The 15111-nt window shown below is 36.7% G+C and overlaps 1 protein-coding gene and 1 pseudogene across 1 annotated transcript; both read left to right on the top strand.

Moving 5' to 3' along the window:
* The first annotated feature begins 249 nt into the window (after positions 1-249).
* Positions 250-1107, top strand: LOC109807287 (putative inactive receptor kinase At2g26730 pseudogene; annotated as a pseudogene).
* A 4395-nt stretch (positions 1108-5502) lies between these two features.
* On the top strand, positions 5503-9467 carry LOC109809399 (putative sodium/metabolite cotransporter BASS1, chloroplastic). The gene is made up of 7 exons (XM_020372698.3): positions 5503-6237; positions 6976-7069; positions 7149-7182; positions 7369-7423; positions 8162-8245; positions 8337-8624; positions 8999-9467. Exons 1-7 carry the CDS (start codon positions 5722-5724, stop codon positions 9149-9151), a joined length of 1224 nt encoding a protein of 407 aa, XP_020228287.1. The 5' UTR covers positions 5503-5721; the 3' UTR covers positions 9152-9467.
* The last annotated feature ends 5644 nt before the right edge of the window (positions 9468-15111 follow it).

The following is a 15111-nucleotide window of genomic DNA, read 5'->3' as shown; positions in this document are numbered from 1 at the left end:
CACACCCCACACCTCACACCACACACCCCCTCCTTCCTAAAGCCTCTTTGAAATCAGCTATTCAGTCGCTGACAAGAGCGGTAGAATAGAACCTTGTGATGGGATAGATTGAAGCAGTAATTGGTAACCCAAAATTCTCATCCCAAATTAAAAAAAAAAAAACGAAAAGAAAAGGGGGTTGTTCCGAGTTCCTAGTTCCCAAAAACAAGAGCAGAGGGGGTACAATTTCTGAAGAGGCATGAAACATAAGAAAGAAGAAACCTGAGTGAGCAATGCGAGCTGTTCGATGCTAAAATATCTAGCGGCAGAGGGTGTCGAGGGCGAGATCAACGGCGGAGGTGCAACCAGCACGCTAGATTGGGACACACGAATAACTCTATTAACGTTTTAACAACAGGGAGCAGAAGGTCAGAGCGAACGCCGCTAGATTGGGACACGCGAATGAGAATAGCATTGGGAGCCGCACGAGGCCTGGCGTTCCTCCACGTGTCAGCCAAACAGGTCCACGGCAACATCAAATCCTCCAACATCCTCCTCCACCCGAACCACGACCTCTGCGTTTCGGACTTCGGGCTGAACCGATATTCGCGAACCCGGTTCCCTCGAACCGGGTGGCAGGTTACCGGGCTCCGGAGGTTCTGGAAACCCGAAAGGTGACATTGAAATCCGACGTGTACAGCTTCGGCGTGCTGGTGCTGGAGCTCCTAACGGGCAAGGCGCCGAACCAAGCCTCGCTGAGCGAGAAAGGGATCGACCTTCCACGTTGGGTGCAGTCAGTGGTGCGCGAAGAGTGGACCGCGAAAGTGATCGACGCGGAACTCATGAGGTTCCAGAACATCGAAGAGGAGATGGTTCAGTTGTTGCAGATTGCCATGTCCTGCGTTGCGCTTGTGCTCGACCAGAGGCCCAACATGGATGAGGTGGTGCGCATGATTGGGGATATTGTTAGCCTCCCAATGGAATAGTGAGAAGAACAAGAACAAGATCACCAAGGAAGAGGTTGGTTCATGTTCATCCCTTTGTTGATGATGATGATTTGTTCGGGGGTGCGGGGAAGGGGGTGTGGGATGCGAGGAACGGGGTGCGGTAAAGGGAAGTGTATTTTTTTTAAGAGTAATTTAGACATTTTATATATATTTTTTAAAAAAGGAGGTGTGTTTATACGAGAGTGGAGGTGTGAATATCATCTACCATAAATAGGTGGCCTAAGTCCATTTTGCAATAGTCCACATGTTGGCAGGCTTGTCACGCACCTAAACAAAAGAGGCGTTTTTATTATTTTTATTTTATAAATATATCTCCATAAATCGATAATACTCTTCCTTTATTTTTTTTCTTTCTTTATTTTTTAAATACTCTTTTTCAGAAAATATTTCCCAAAAACTTACTTTTACGAAAAGTACTTTATAGAATTTTTTTTTTCTTTCACAAAAGTACTTTTTGGGAATATATTTTTTCTCTTTTAGAAACTTCTTGGATAATAAAAAATATACTTTTAAAAAATACCTTTTAGAAGAATAATAAATCTAATCTTTCACAAAATATTTTCTAAAATTAAAAATATACTTTTGAAATGTATTTTTTTTGAAAGTATATGTTTTCTAATATATTTTTAAAAAATACTTTCTGGAGAAAAAAAAAACTTCTAAAAAGGATTTTCAAGAAGAGAAAATTTTTTTTCTTTTAAAAAGTTTTTTCAAAAGTATATTTTAAAAACTAGAAAATACAATTTTATAACAATAATGATAAAAATATTTTTTAATCAATAATTTATCGTAAAATCAACATGTCATACATATATTTGGAAACAATGTCTTAATAAAATTAATAACCTTGTATCTAATGTATGTAATATTGAAGATAAAGTAAAAAAAAAAAATTAAAAATTTTGAAATTAAGAGTGAAAAAAATAGGTATAGAAAATAACACAAATGAGTCACATGGTTTCTTGATTGCTAAAGAGAAAAAATTTAAAAAAAAAAAAAAAGGAAGTGAACAAAGAGCAATTAGAAAGGGATAGAGTGGCGAAAAAAAAAAGTAAAAGAAGAGAAAGTAAACAAAGAACACAGTTTATTAGAAATAAAATTTATTTTAGAAAAGAATAAATTAAAAGAGTATTTATAAAAAAATTTGAAAAATAAATGATAAGGAAAAGGTATTTATTAGAAAGGGAAGGTATATATATTTGCAAGCTATTTTCTGAGTCACATGAGTAAGTGCACATTTCTTGAACTTACAAGTTACAACACATTTTAGATGGTTTGCTTGAATCTAATTTGAATCATATGAATTGATTTTTAGACTATTTTTTTTTCACTAGTGTCTTAAGGTTTCCCTTTTAAATTAATTAAATTCTATTGAAGGTAAGTAAAGTTTAGCTAAAAATTATTTCTACCAAGAATCAAATTCGAGCATTATCTGAACGATTCGACGTTGACTTCAACATATTAATCACTTATATCCAATTTGTTGGGATACAAACAAGTCCCACATCGATAAAATATGATAAGAAATAACAACTTATATAACATAAACATACTTCAATGATTAAGAGGCCTTTTGAATAATGACCAAAAGCAAAACTGTTAGGACTAAGGCCCAAAGTAGACAATATCTTATCATTGTAACACAAACATACTTCAATGATTGAGAGGCCTTTTGGGTGATGACCAAAAGCAAAACTGTGAGGGCTAAGGCCCAAAGCGGACAATATCTCATCATCGCAGAGTATGTTTGTGTAATAACATTATAAAAAATAACCTTCATAAAATATCCCCTCAAACAAGTACCATAAAATAACCCCAACACAATTTACTTATTTATAACCAATTTAATGTTGTAGAACTAAGTCAAATAAATAACTGATACAATAACTGAAATAAATCAGTCTTAGGTTTGACATGAATACCCACAAAGGTTAACTTACTAAACAAATCAAGAGAATCAAATCATATCCTTATTTGAGCCTATTCTTAGTCAATGTGAGAATATTTGATCGTTGTAAAATTTTTTATGTAAAATATTTTCTTGCACTAGTTTTATTTTCTCCTTCTATATGTAATTATGAGTTCTTCAACAAATTAAATAATAATTATAAAAGTATAACAATTACGCATATCTGATAAATAATTTGACTGATGCACCATAATAAATAAAATAAAAAAATTACAAAAATAAATTACTAAAAAAACTATTTACCAAACTAAATAATTTTGGACACATCGGATATGAAGGAAGGAAGAAAACGTCAAAGGAAGTGACGATTTGTGGTAAACGTTACTCTGAGTGACGTTTTCACACTATTCAGCGTGAGAAAGTAACTAAAAACGTCAATCCTGTTGACGTTTTCTATATAAATTAAAAATTTTCAAAATTGAATGTAAAACATCGTTTCCTGGGCTTTGAAACACAACCAGAACGGCCCGTTTTGAAATCAGAACAGGCCGTTCCAAGTTATTCTGCATTAAAAAATTACAATTTTTTTAACATAAATTGTGCTTTTGATTTTTGTTATTCGAACCCCTGACCTTGCTTAAGCGTGGATCAACCTCTACCGCTGAACCACACGCTTGGGATTTAATTTTAATTTTATTAATAAATATTATCTATTAACTATTAAAATTATAACATTGATTATGAATTTATATATTAAGTAGATGATTAGATAATTAATATTTAATGATATTTAGATTAAATTATACATTAAATTTTCATTTTTATCCTAATTTTATTATTATTTTTATAAGATAAAAATAAAAATTGAAAGTATATTTTAGTTTAATTATTATATCATTTAGATATTTTTAATGTTATAACTTCAAGAGATAATGAACAACCATTTAGTAGTGAGATAAAAATTGTAAAGTTTATAGAATTAGAGTAAGTTTATAAAATTATAAGTCAGGGAAACAAAATCCCAGATTAAATATTATAGGGATAAAAAGTAAAATTTATCTTTTACTTTAATATTTAATTTAAGAAAAAAGTTAAAAATGAAACAATAGTATAATATTTTTGATAATGTGACAATTAATGAGATGAATTTTTTTAATAACGTGACATGTTTATGACAAAACACTAGACATGCTAATAGGCGGAACAAAGGTGAGTTTTGCTTTTAGCTCTCATCTTTGTCCTCGTAAAAGGCCAGGGAATTCTAATTTGGAAAAACTCATAGGGAAATCTTAGTACTTTTTTTATAATTTTAATTTAGTTCAAAAATTTTCAATAAATTATATTTTAAGTTATTAATTATATATAATTCAAATAATATATAAAATTAATAAATAATGGATAATTTTAAATAAAAAATTTAAGAATTAAATTATATAATTATATTTTTTCATAGTCCTTCTTTCATGAACCTGGAACGGCCCGTTCCGAAACCAGAATGAGTCATTCTGGTCCCACTAGTTGTGTATTAATTTTGTAACTGAAACGACCCGTTCTAGATGTAAATGCAACACACAAAGAGTGAATCAGAATGGCCCGTTCTGGTTTCAGAATGGACTATTCTGGTTGTGTTTCAAAGCTCAGGGAACAACGTTTTACATTCAATTTTGAATTTTTTTAATTTATATAGAAAACATCAACAGGGTTGATGTTTTTAGTTACTTTCTCACGCTGAACAGTGTGAAAACGTCACTCAAAGTAACGTTTTCCACAAATCGTCATTGCCTTTGACGTTTTCTTCCTTCCTTCGTATTCGACGTGTCCAAAATTATTTAGTTTGGTAAATAAATTTTTTATTAATTTATTTTTGTAATTTTTATTTTTATTTTTTATTTATTATGGTGTATCAGCCAAATAATTTCAAAGAACAAAACTATTCTCCCATTTTATTTTATTTTTAAAAAGATTATTTATTATTCTCAACAATATATGAGAAAAATCTCTAATTATTTTCCATTCTTATAAAGTTCCAAAAATCAGAAAAAATGTGAAGGAAAATTTTTTAAAAAATGTGAAATTTAAAAATCTCATACTATAGTTATAATAAGGGGACTTGAACTGAAAGATTCTATACATTCGTTGCATCCGATAATGTAACTCACGAACTTATATATGATGCTGATTCAATGTTAATCGAGGATGTTAATCTAGTGTGATTCATGATTATGCAGGAATATCAGTATGACTAGAATATCTTTTTAGATGTTTGAGTTATGAGATTGGGATATATAATTAGAAAATAGAAAAGACCATTTAAAAATGATGATCGCCAAAGACAATCATTTGTATATGTTGAGTTGAAATGTAATACTTGAACAAATAATTTAGATGCTGTTTGAGCTACTTGGACACAATTTTAAATCTTTTATAGCTGTCACTATTTTAAGCTTTATTTAGCCACAGTTGAAGCCATGGTTGTTTATTCAAGTTTTAGAAGTTAAAATTAACAAAATATATAAACAGTTTCGATGAATTCAAAAGAAAACCTATGTTCTGCTTTCATCCCTTGGCCATTTTTCTATGCATAAATAAATTGCAACGAGCTTATTATATACCAATTTTTTAAGACTCGACACTGTAACATAAAATATTTTTAAATTCATGTAAAGTACTTTTGATATAAAATTTATGTAAAGTTTGATGATGATGATGATATAAAATTATTATAATCAACCAGAGGTGTATAGTGATAATAACTTATCAAATCATTACATTCATAGTGCTCTATAGTGATCTTCGTTTTGTGGTAGAACTACACAGAGGGAGAAGATGCAAGCACTAGTAGCATGCTCTCCACTTGTGTATGACGTAGTCAAAGTGAGAGTGCAATCACACACCAATCTTGTTCCAACAACCATTTCTATCAAACCTGATTTGACATCAACCAAATCATCTTCTAAGCTCACACTATCATGTAAGTTTCATCCTCAGCCACTGTTGAACCTTTGCACATCAAAATCACCAAGAATAAGCAGCTGCAAGGTTGGTCCACTTAAGTGTGGCATTTCGTCGAATGGGAGCAGTGCAAATGAAGGTAGAAGTCTTCGGGAATGGTTTGAGCTGGTTGGTGAGGCCTTATCAACGGCACTGCCATTGTGGGTGACCATTGGATGCGTTTTGGGGCTGTTCAAGCCAAGTTCCTTCAATTGGGTCACTCCAAAATTGAACATTGTGGGCCTCTCCATCATCATGCTTGGTATGGGTATGACCCTCACTCTTGATGATCTTCGTGGGGCTCTTTCCATGCCTAAGGAAGTCCTCTCTGGATTTGTCCTTCAGTATTCGGTTAGTGTCTATACACTGTTTTAGTTTTGAGGATAATTGAAAGAACTCTTTAAAGCTTATTTTGACTAATCATATAAGTACTTAAAAATTGAATGTGACTGATTATTGAACTTATGAAGGTAGCTTATAGTATAATCCTTTTATAACTCTTTGTCAAATGACATTGAAGCTTGTCCGATTAAATCTCAGGAAGTAAGCTCTTGTATAATGATTAATTTGTTTACAGAAACTTGTTACCTTAAGAGCTGTTTGGTTTGAGAAAATGTCTTTTTGTTTACAATTTCCTTTTACTTTGTTTCCTTGTGTCAAATTTTTGTATGGTGAAAGCAACTTTTTATTATTTTCTGTTTTCACTGTTTCTTGTAAGCCTTTTTTTTGGCAATATTTTCTTAAATGTCAAAATGAAAACTAAAAATGAAATAGAAACCATTTTCTCAGACCAAACATTTGCACCAACAACATCTTAGTCTCACTGATACTTGACTCTGCATTTTTAAGTAATGCATCGGATTTGAGTTTTGTGGATGGAAAAAACATGATTAAGAAAAGAGACTCTACTAAAAGTGGTCAACCAAATTTTCTAACAAAAATTAATCATCAGCAAAATGGGCACCAATAATAACATGGTTATTAAAAAGAAGAAAAAAAACATTTGCCGCATTTAGCTTTTATCTGGCATTGTAAACCATTTATCTTGATGATTTATCCTTGTTTGTGAGAATCATTCACATTTTTCAGGTGATGCCATTATCTGGATTTCTGGTAAGCAAACTGTTGAATCTTCCATCGCATTATGCAGCAGGTTTAATATTAGTTGGGTGTTGTCCAGGAGGTATGAATTTTAATCTGGTGGTTAATGTTTTTCTCTATCCACCCTTTATCTATTTTAAGTAGTCTTTGTTTGGTTGCAGGCACAGCTAGTAACATTGTTACATATCTTGCACGGTATATTGGCTATCATAACTGTTTATTCCAATTTGAGTCTGTTTAGATACAAACTTAGTAAAAAGAAAAAAATTCAGTAGAAAAACTCTCAAAAACTCTTTTAAACTTGTATCATCTAAACATGTTCTTAATGTTTTTTGTGGATTTGATGAGCAAGGTGATCTGATGACCTGTTTGTTTTGCTAGTGGAAATGTGGCACTTTCTGTGATAATGACAGCTGCAAGCACTATATCTGCCGTGGTTAGTATACTATAGTTTTAGTCCTATCTTTGGCTTCCTTATATTTGATGTGCAATCTTAATGACAAGAGGTACTAGAAGGCAGTAAAATCAATTACAATTTGCATCATGTGGACTTCCCAAGTTTAGTATTGTGATTGTTTCATGAACTCTGTCTCTAACCCAAAGTGATTGGTTATAATAAGTTATTTTAAGAAGTGGACAAAAATTTATTCTGAAGAATAAAATTTTGCATGAAACATGGCACCTGATCTCAGTTTGATGCTATATGAACTGCTGTACTTTCCCTGACCTGATAGTGTAATAATAATTTGAAGGAAAGGTTTTAAATAGAAGTTGTGTTTGTTTTATGAAACAATTTGGATATATTTTAGTGCTGAAGCATAAATGATTTCTTCTTCTTCTCTTTTGTTTGCATATTTTATGGTATGGTGCAAAAAAGTAGTAATTTTTCTTATGTTTATTTGAAAGATAGATTCTATCTTGAACAAAGATTTTACATGAATTTGAATAAAATATATGGGACTATTTTATGTACATTACATGTCAACAAATTTCTCAAGCACCTCATGAAATTATCTATTAATCCATTGGCTATTTACCTATTACAATAATCAGGAGAGATTTTATAAACTTCTATTGTGTGTAGCATTTCAAACTGAGTTGTTATATTTTATGCTTGAATAGCACTTTTATAAACTTTTTTTTTCACTGTCTGGCTGAAAAATAAACATTGCAGATCATGACTCCTTTTCTGACAGCCAAACTTGCCGGTAAATATGTAGCAGTGGATGCATCTGGCTTATTAATTTCAACATTGCAAGTAAGCAATTTAATACTTCTCAAATCAATCGTGTCTCTGTTTCTAATTTGTTGTAATTGTTACACCCTCTCTCCATATTCTCTCTCAACAGGTTGTGCTTTTTCCTGTGTTGGCTGGTGCATTTCTGAATCAGTATTTCCAACCTATTGTTAAAATTGTCTCTCCATTGATGCCTCCCTTGGCTGTAGCAACTGTGGCAATTTTGTGTGGAAATGCTATTTCTCAGAGCTCTTCAACAATCCTTATGTCTGGAGGACAAGTAGTTTTAGCTTCCTCTCTTCTTCATGCTTCAGGTTTTTTCTTTGGTTATGTACTTGCAAGAATGCTTGGCCTAGATGTGTCATCATCACGAACCATATCCATTGAGGTTGGCATGCAGGTAAAGTTTGTTCTCTATAATTGAATTATCAAGCATAGAGTCTTAATTTTTGAATAAATTTATCTAGAAACATTTTTCAAAGAAAAAAAATAATAAAATGAAATAAGTTTTTCTATAAATTAAAACTATTTTATGTATAAATTAAAAATAAATTTTTGAAGAAGTTAATATAAGAGTGTTTCTACAAATTTAGCATATAAATAAATTAATTTTAACTAAAGAAGAAACTTATTTTATTATTATTTTATTTTTCTCTTAGAAATACTTCTTCAGAAGTCTAGCCAAACAAACTCATAGGCATCTTAATACACCTTTTTGCGATCATTAGTTTAAGTCCAATAATAATTTACCTGTTTCTCCACTTCATATTGCAGAACTCAGTTCTTGGGGTTGTTCTTGCTACGAAACACTTTGGAGATCCTCTAACCACAGTTCCTTGTGCTGTTTCAAGTGTGTTACACTCAATCTTTGGTAGCATCCTTGCAGGAATTTGGAGACACACTGTGCCTGCTGAGGTGAAGGACTAAAAATATGTAAATGGGTAAGCTTTTGCATATAAATAAGATTGTTTCATTGGTGACTTGTAACAGTTTCTGGACCAAGAAAAAATGCACCTCAGTTATTGTCAACTTGATCTTATACTAAAATGACTTGGTTCGAATTAGTATGTCCTTCTGCTTCTGTTAAAACACTTAAATGGTGTCTGCACAAGATTTTATATTAAAAGCATATTTAGGATGTAGGTTTTGGATTGTCAATGTGAATGTATTCAATCTCCTTCTTCCATTTTTCTTCCATTTATTCTGTATGTCAAATTTTTTAAGAAGATTTGTTTTTGGTGTTCATAGACAATACTTCTTGACAATGAACTTTAAAAAAATAGAAAAATCACAATTTTTTGTTCAATATGTTCTTTGTCCTTAAAAAAATTATTTTAATTTTAATTATTATACTTTTTTAATTTAATTATTGATTTGATTGAAATACTTACTTTTAGTATTGTTTCATCGATCATGTGAGTCATGTAACAAATGAATTATTGATAGAATTAATTACTATACTTAATTTAATCCTTAATTTGATTGAAATACATGTCTTTTTTGTCCTTACTTTTAGTATTGTTTCGTAGATGATGTGAGTCATGTGACAAATGAATTATTGATACCTGACAACTTATTTATGTTATACAATTAATTAATAGATAAAATTATATATTCAATAAAATTAATGATTTTACAGAAAAGAAAAATATACGTTGAATGTAAAATTTTTACATTATTAATTAATTATGATATATATAATTTTTTAAAATAATTATTATAAAAATCAATAAAAAATACAATAAAATATAAATCAAATCAAACTATAATGAAAATTATATTTTTTTGGTTTTCAATCCATGATTGTATGCAATTTTTTTTATAAAATTAATATAGTCTTTAAAATAATTTTTTCAAATTTAAATACCCTTATTTATGATCAACACTATAATAGACAAAAAAAATCCACTCACATATACTTGCTATAAATATTATTTAAATAATTAAATAAATACCTGTTTATTGATAGGGCACGAACAAATAATAAGATATCTTTACATTAAAATTATTTAAATAATCTTATCTTAATTATATATAAAGTAAGTTATTTTAATTTATTTTTTTTTACAAATATACATATTTTTTTATTTTAATTTAAATATATAACATAATTGTTGTTACCAAAAAAAATATTACATAATTTTTTTTGGTAGTTTAGATATGTTTCAAAATATTATTTTTAAAAAAATTAATTAATTATTTTTATTTAAAATTATGTACATTAATAAATATCTACAAAAATCCATGACTATGTATAAAATTTGTGAATATCTCTATTAAAAAAATATACATATCCTCACTCATTGTTGTCTCGTTCCCTCTACCAAAAATAAAAATACTTGTTTCATCCTATTGGCATCCTTATTTGTTTATGACATGTATTGGTAAATAAATTTATTTTGTAACTGTTCTTACCGGAAATCTGCCGTAGAGGTGATTCGCCAGGTAAGATCGGTGAGCCTCCTTCACGGGTACACTGGTGTTCCAAGATGGGGGTGGTACCTGCAAAAGAGACTCCGTTGCTAAAGTTAGTGTTTGTGTGAGTATTAGTCTCGTATAAGTAATGCACGTACCTAGGTGTGAATTATGGTTGCTTTGGGCCTTGGGCCTGAGATGAGGTGTAATATGATTAGATAACGGACCTCGTTCGAGGTGAGATCCTCGGGGATCAGTTATGATTCGCTTAAGTAACGAGCTGATGTCACGCGGTGCGTGTCCGAGGTCGGCTTGCGTTATGGTGCCGAGCTCGGAGCTTGGTTACGCAATACGGATAGTACACTAGCCCCCCGAGCTCCGAAGATCGTAGGTCGAGGAGTTAAGACCGAGCTCGTCAGGGAGCAGTGACCTTTCGCGCATGCTTGCCTGTCAAGATGCCATGTGTTGCAACTGTCGCCTCGTTCTCGAGAACGTGCAGGCGGCGTGGTAACAAAATTATATTTTTATCTGTTTGATGACGTGGCCTCTTTGGGCCGATGTCACATTCCGATGTCCATATTTCATGGTCGAGCTGAGGAACTCGGCAATGATGAATTTACTGCTTGGTCAGACTGGTAAACCTTTGATTGAGTCAATAGATTGGTGAAGGACGAGTCGGCAACTTGGCTGGCCAGTACACTTGCCCCCCAAGCATCGAGTGATGTAAGAGCGAAGGGGCTTCTCGACCTTGGTTAAGAAAATGTGATCTCCAGGTTCGGACTCGACCTTGGCATATCAAGGTTCGAACTCGACCTTGGTTAAGAAAATGTGATCTCGAGGTTCGGACTCGACCTTGGCATATCAAGGTTTGAACTCGACCTTGGTTAAGAAATTGTGATCTCTAGGTTCGGACTCGACCTTGGCATATCAAGGTTCGAACTTGACCTTGGTTAAGAAAATGTGATCTCAAGGTTCGGACTCGACCTCGGCATATCAAGGTTCGAACTCGACCTTGGTTAAGAAAATGTGATCTCAAGGTTCGGACTCAACCTTGGCATATCAAGGTTCGGATAGTACACTAGCCCCCCGAGCTCCGAAGACCGTAAGTCGAGGAGTTAAGGCTGAGCTCGCTGGGAGGAGGTGACCTCTCGCATACGTTTGCTCGTTGTGGTGACACGTGTCGCGACTATTCATTTCCCGGAAACGTGCAAGTGGCGTGTCATAGGAAATGACGGTTATGCAATGATAAATTTGTAATTAATTGTGTTGTCAGGCATGCCCTTAGGTTGACACGTGGCATGGCCGTTTTGAATTTTGGGAGAAAACCTTCTTTTCTCTCATGCGCGCCTCTTCGCTTCTCACTTTGCTCACTTTTCGCTTTTTCAGCTTCTTGTGTGCGCTGTTCCTCTCGTTTTTCTGCTCGTCTTCCGTCTCCATTTTCTCCGTTTCCGCCGTCGTTTCCGGTAACCCAGTCACTCTTAGGGTTAATTTCTGAGGGAGAGTACCAGGTACTTCCTTTCTACAGTCTTCTTTTTCCTTCTTCCCCAATCCTTCTTCAAGTCTTTCTTGTCTTTTTCATGGTGGGGGAAGTGGTGCCGGTTCTTCTGCGCCTTCTCGGGGTAAGGCGCGTGGTAAGGCGGTGGCTACCGGGAAAGCCGCCGCCGAAAAGAGGGATCCGCCCCGGGGCCCTGAGCCGGGCATTCCTGGCTATGACTGGGTCAAGTGCGAGGTGGGGGGCATCCAAAGTGTCTTTCGGACCTTTCTTGAGGTCAACAGGATCGCCAGGTCGTGCAGGGTTTGCGACCCTTCTATCTCCCGAATGATCCAGCTTGAACCCTGTCAGGCTGGTGAGGGTGTGTACATGGGGAAGTCTACCGATTCTCCCCATTTCTATATGTACTATTGTTTCTTTAGGGATTTAGGTGTCTGTCTTCCTTTCACTCAGTTTGAGTGTGATTTTTTGAACCATGTCAACGCGGCTCCTTTCCAGTTGCATCCCAATAGTTGGGGTTTCTTGAGGGCTTTTCAAGTCCTGTGTACAGCTTTAGGGATAGAGGTATCCCTTCCCGTCTTTCTTCATTTTTATCAGTTGAAGTTAGGCGTTCCGCCATATGGAATTCTGTCCTTGAAATGGGAGTAGGGATGGGGGTTTGTTTACCCTCTACTCCCAGTCCTATAAAAATTTCAAGCAAGAGTTTTTTCGGGTTGCTCTTGTGAATGTTGACCCTTTGGAGGATGGGGCGTTTTATTTTGGCGGGCTACCGAAATTCCCTTTCTACTGGTGCCCCAAACCGTCTAGGTTTCATGGGGTAGGCCAGGTGAAACTGACGGCCTCGGAGGTGGCCACTATCGACAACCTCGCTGCACTTCCTCGCCCGCTGGATTACAAGCTCGTTCTGTCGCTTGCGAACTCGGCATACAGGGAGAGGGGTTTGGAGAGTGAGTATTTTCTTTTTTGGTGGCTTGGGGTTTGTGTAGCTTTCTTTTGCTGATGTGTTTTGCTTCTTGTCTGTAGGTATCATGGGGAAGAATTTGTGGCGCGAGCTCAAACATCGCTACAATGTCACAGAACTCGAGGTCCCCAAGCCTCAAGAGGAGGATGGTCCCCCTCTAAGGGTCAGCCGAAAGAGGAAAAAGGGAGCGAAGGAGGTCGGGGGGACCTCTGCCCCTGCGGACGCCGAGGAGGTGACCTCCACGGCCGCTGATGCGAGTGCAGTGGACCTTACTGAGAGTCCACCGCCGAAGGAGGCCCCTCGGGTGGCTTTTGAGGAGGTGGTTCGGGCTGCCAAGGTGGTGAGAACCCTGTTACTGTTGCTTTTTTAGAGTCGTTTATTGTGTTTTTCTGTGTTCTGACCTAGGGCTGTCTTTCGTAGGCAGGAGATGCTGCCGAGGCGGCGACACAAGCTGCCGGGCGGGTCGTCCAGGCTGCCGAGGTGGCGGTTCCGGCCACCGAGCAGGTTGTTCCTACTGCTGAGGTAAGTAGTGTTCCCTGACGTTATTGGTTTTCCGTGTGCCACCTTATTTTATCTTTTGACATGGGGCTGGTTTTCGCAGGCGAGGTCGGAGGTTGCTATTGAGTACCTTCCAGATATCGAGCAGGGGACGCCGGCTTCCGCCTCTGTTGAGGCTCGTGAAGGGGGTCCGAGCCGTGAGGTTCCCCCACCCACCGCTGTAGCTTCGGCGCTGCCGCCTGGTTCGTCACAGGGGGTTTCTCGGAGCCGATACCTAACCCATCGCTTCGGGAAGGGCCTTTCAAAAGTGCGGCTGGACCACGTGAGCGCTTCGGCCGACATGGGCTCGCTGTGGAGCGCGGGGGTGACCGCTGAGAAGTTCTTTCCTCAGGGCTCGTTGAGCTCCGAGGACCAGGGGTTGATAGACGAGGCCGGCCCCGAGGATAGTTTCGACGCTGCCCAGGTCCTTCTGTAGAGGGCTATGGGCATCCTGGGCCACTGGAAGCCTAGGTGGGCTAAGCAGCAGGAGGACCTGGCCAAGCAGCAAGAGGAGCTGGCTAAGCTGAGGGGCCGACTTCAACCTTGGAAGGATGCAAATAAGATCCTGAGGAAGGAGAACAAAGCTCTTAGTGTTGCTGTTGGTGAGGCGAGGCGGCAAGAGGTGGAGCTTCGGTCTGCGCGGGGCGATCTTGCAAGGGTGCAAAAGTCTCTTGAGATCGCTTTACGATCCAACGAGGCTTATGCTTCCCAGGTGGGGGAGTTGCAAGAGCTCGTCGCCTTCTCTCGGGGTCGCGCTCGCTCTTTGGAGGATGAGGTAACGTCTTCTCGCAGCCAAGTGCGGGCTCTGGAGGACGTTGTGACCTCTCTTAAGGGAGAGTTGGCGGCGGCGGCTGAGGAGCGCCTCCATAGCGAGGTCATTCTTGGTGGCCGTGAGGACGAGATTGCCACCTTGAAGGCGGAGCTCGCGGAGCTGGCGGCGGGGAAAGCGGCCACGGAGAAGAGGCTCGCGGAGGTCGAACGCTCCATTGTGATGGAACACAAGAGGGGCTTTCAAAAGGCTGCTCGTCAGGCACGTCTCCTGGCTCCCGAGTTCGACTTCTCCTCCTTGCATGTGGAAAAGGTCGTCCGCTTTGGGAGGCTGGTCAGGGAGGATGATGTCGATGACAGTTCGAGTGGAAATGCCTCAGCCTAGGCCGTTCGTGTTCTCTTTTTTGCTTTATGTTTTCCTTTTCTTGACTTGATGTATTGAACCTTGGAAACTTTGCTTCTATGGATATATGTGTTTTTCTTCATCTGCGACTTCGTTTGATTTTCGACACTTGTGTGCTTTGAGACATATGTTTGACCCATTGAGAGTTCGCACTCGTCGTTAGATTAATATGTTAGGTTTTGTATCCGATCATAGGTGAGGGTGTTGGGGTTCGAACTCGACCTCAACTTTGAGGGAAAACGATTGAGTTGCGCTTGTGCTCGATTTCCGTTGTGTATGCATTTTGATGTCTGTTTTCTGAAACTTTCATG

Source organism: Cajanus cajan, chromosome 10 (assembly GCF_000230855.2).
Source record: "Cajanus cajan strain Asha chromosome 10, NIPB_CcT2T_4, whole genome shotgun sequence".
Taxonomy (NCBI): Eukaryota; Viridiplantae; Streptophyta; class Magnoliopsida; order Fabales; family Fabaceae; genus Cajanus; species Cajanus cajan.
This window is presented reverse-complemented; position numbering and strand designations above follow the sequence as displayed.

Coding starts and splice junctions, on each gene's coding strand:
- LOC109809399 (XM_020372698.3), top strand. CDS start 5,722: ATGCAAGCACTAGTAGCATGCTCTCCACTTGTGTATGACGTAGTCAAA. Junction 6,238..6,975: donor GATTTGTCCTTCAGTATTCG/GTTAGTGTCTAT, acceptor CACATTTTTCAG/GTGATGCCATTATCTGGATT. Junction 8,625..8,998: donor CCATTGAGGTTGGCATGCAG/GTAAAGTTTGTT, acceptor TTCATATTGCAG/AACTCAGTTCTTGGGGTTGT.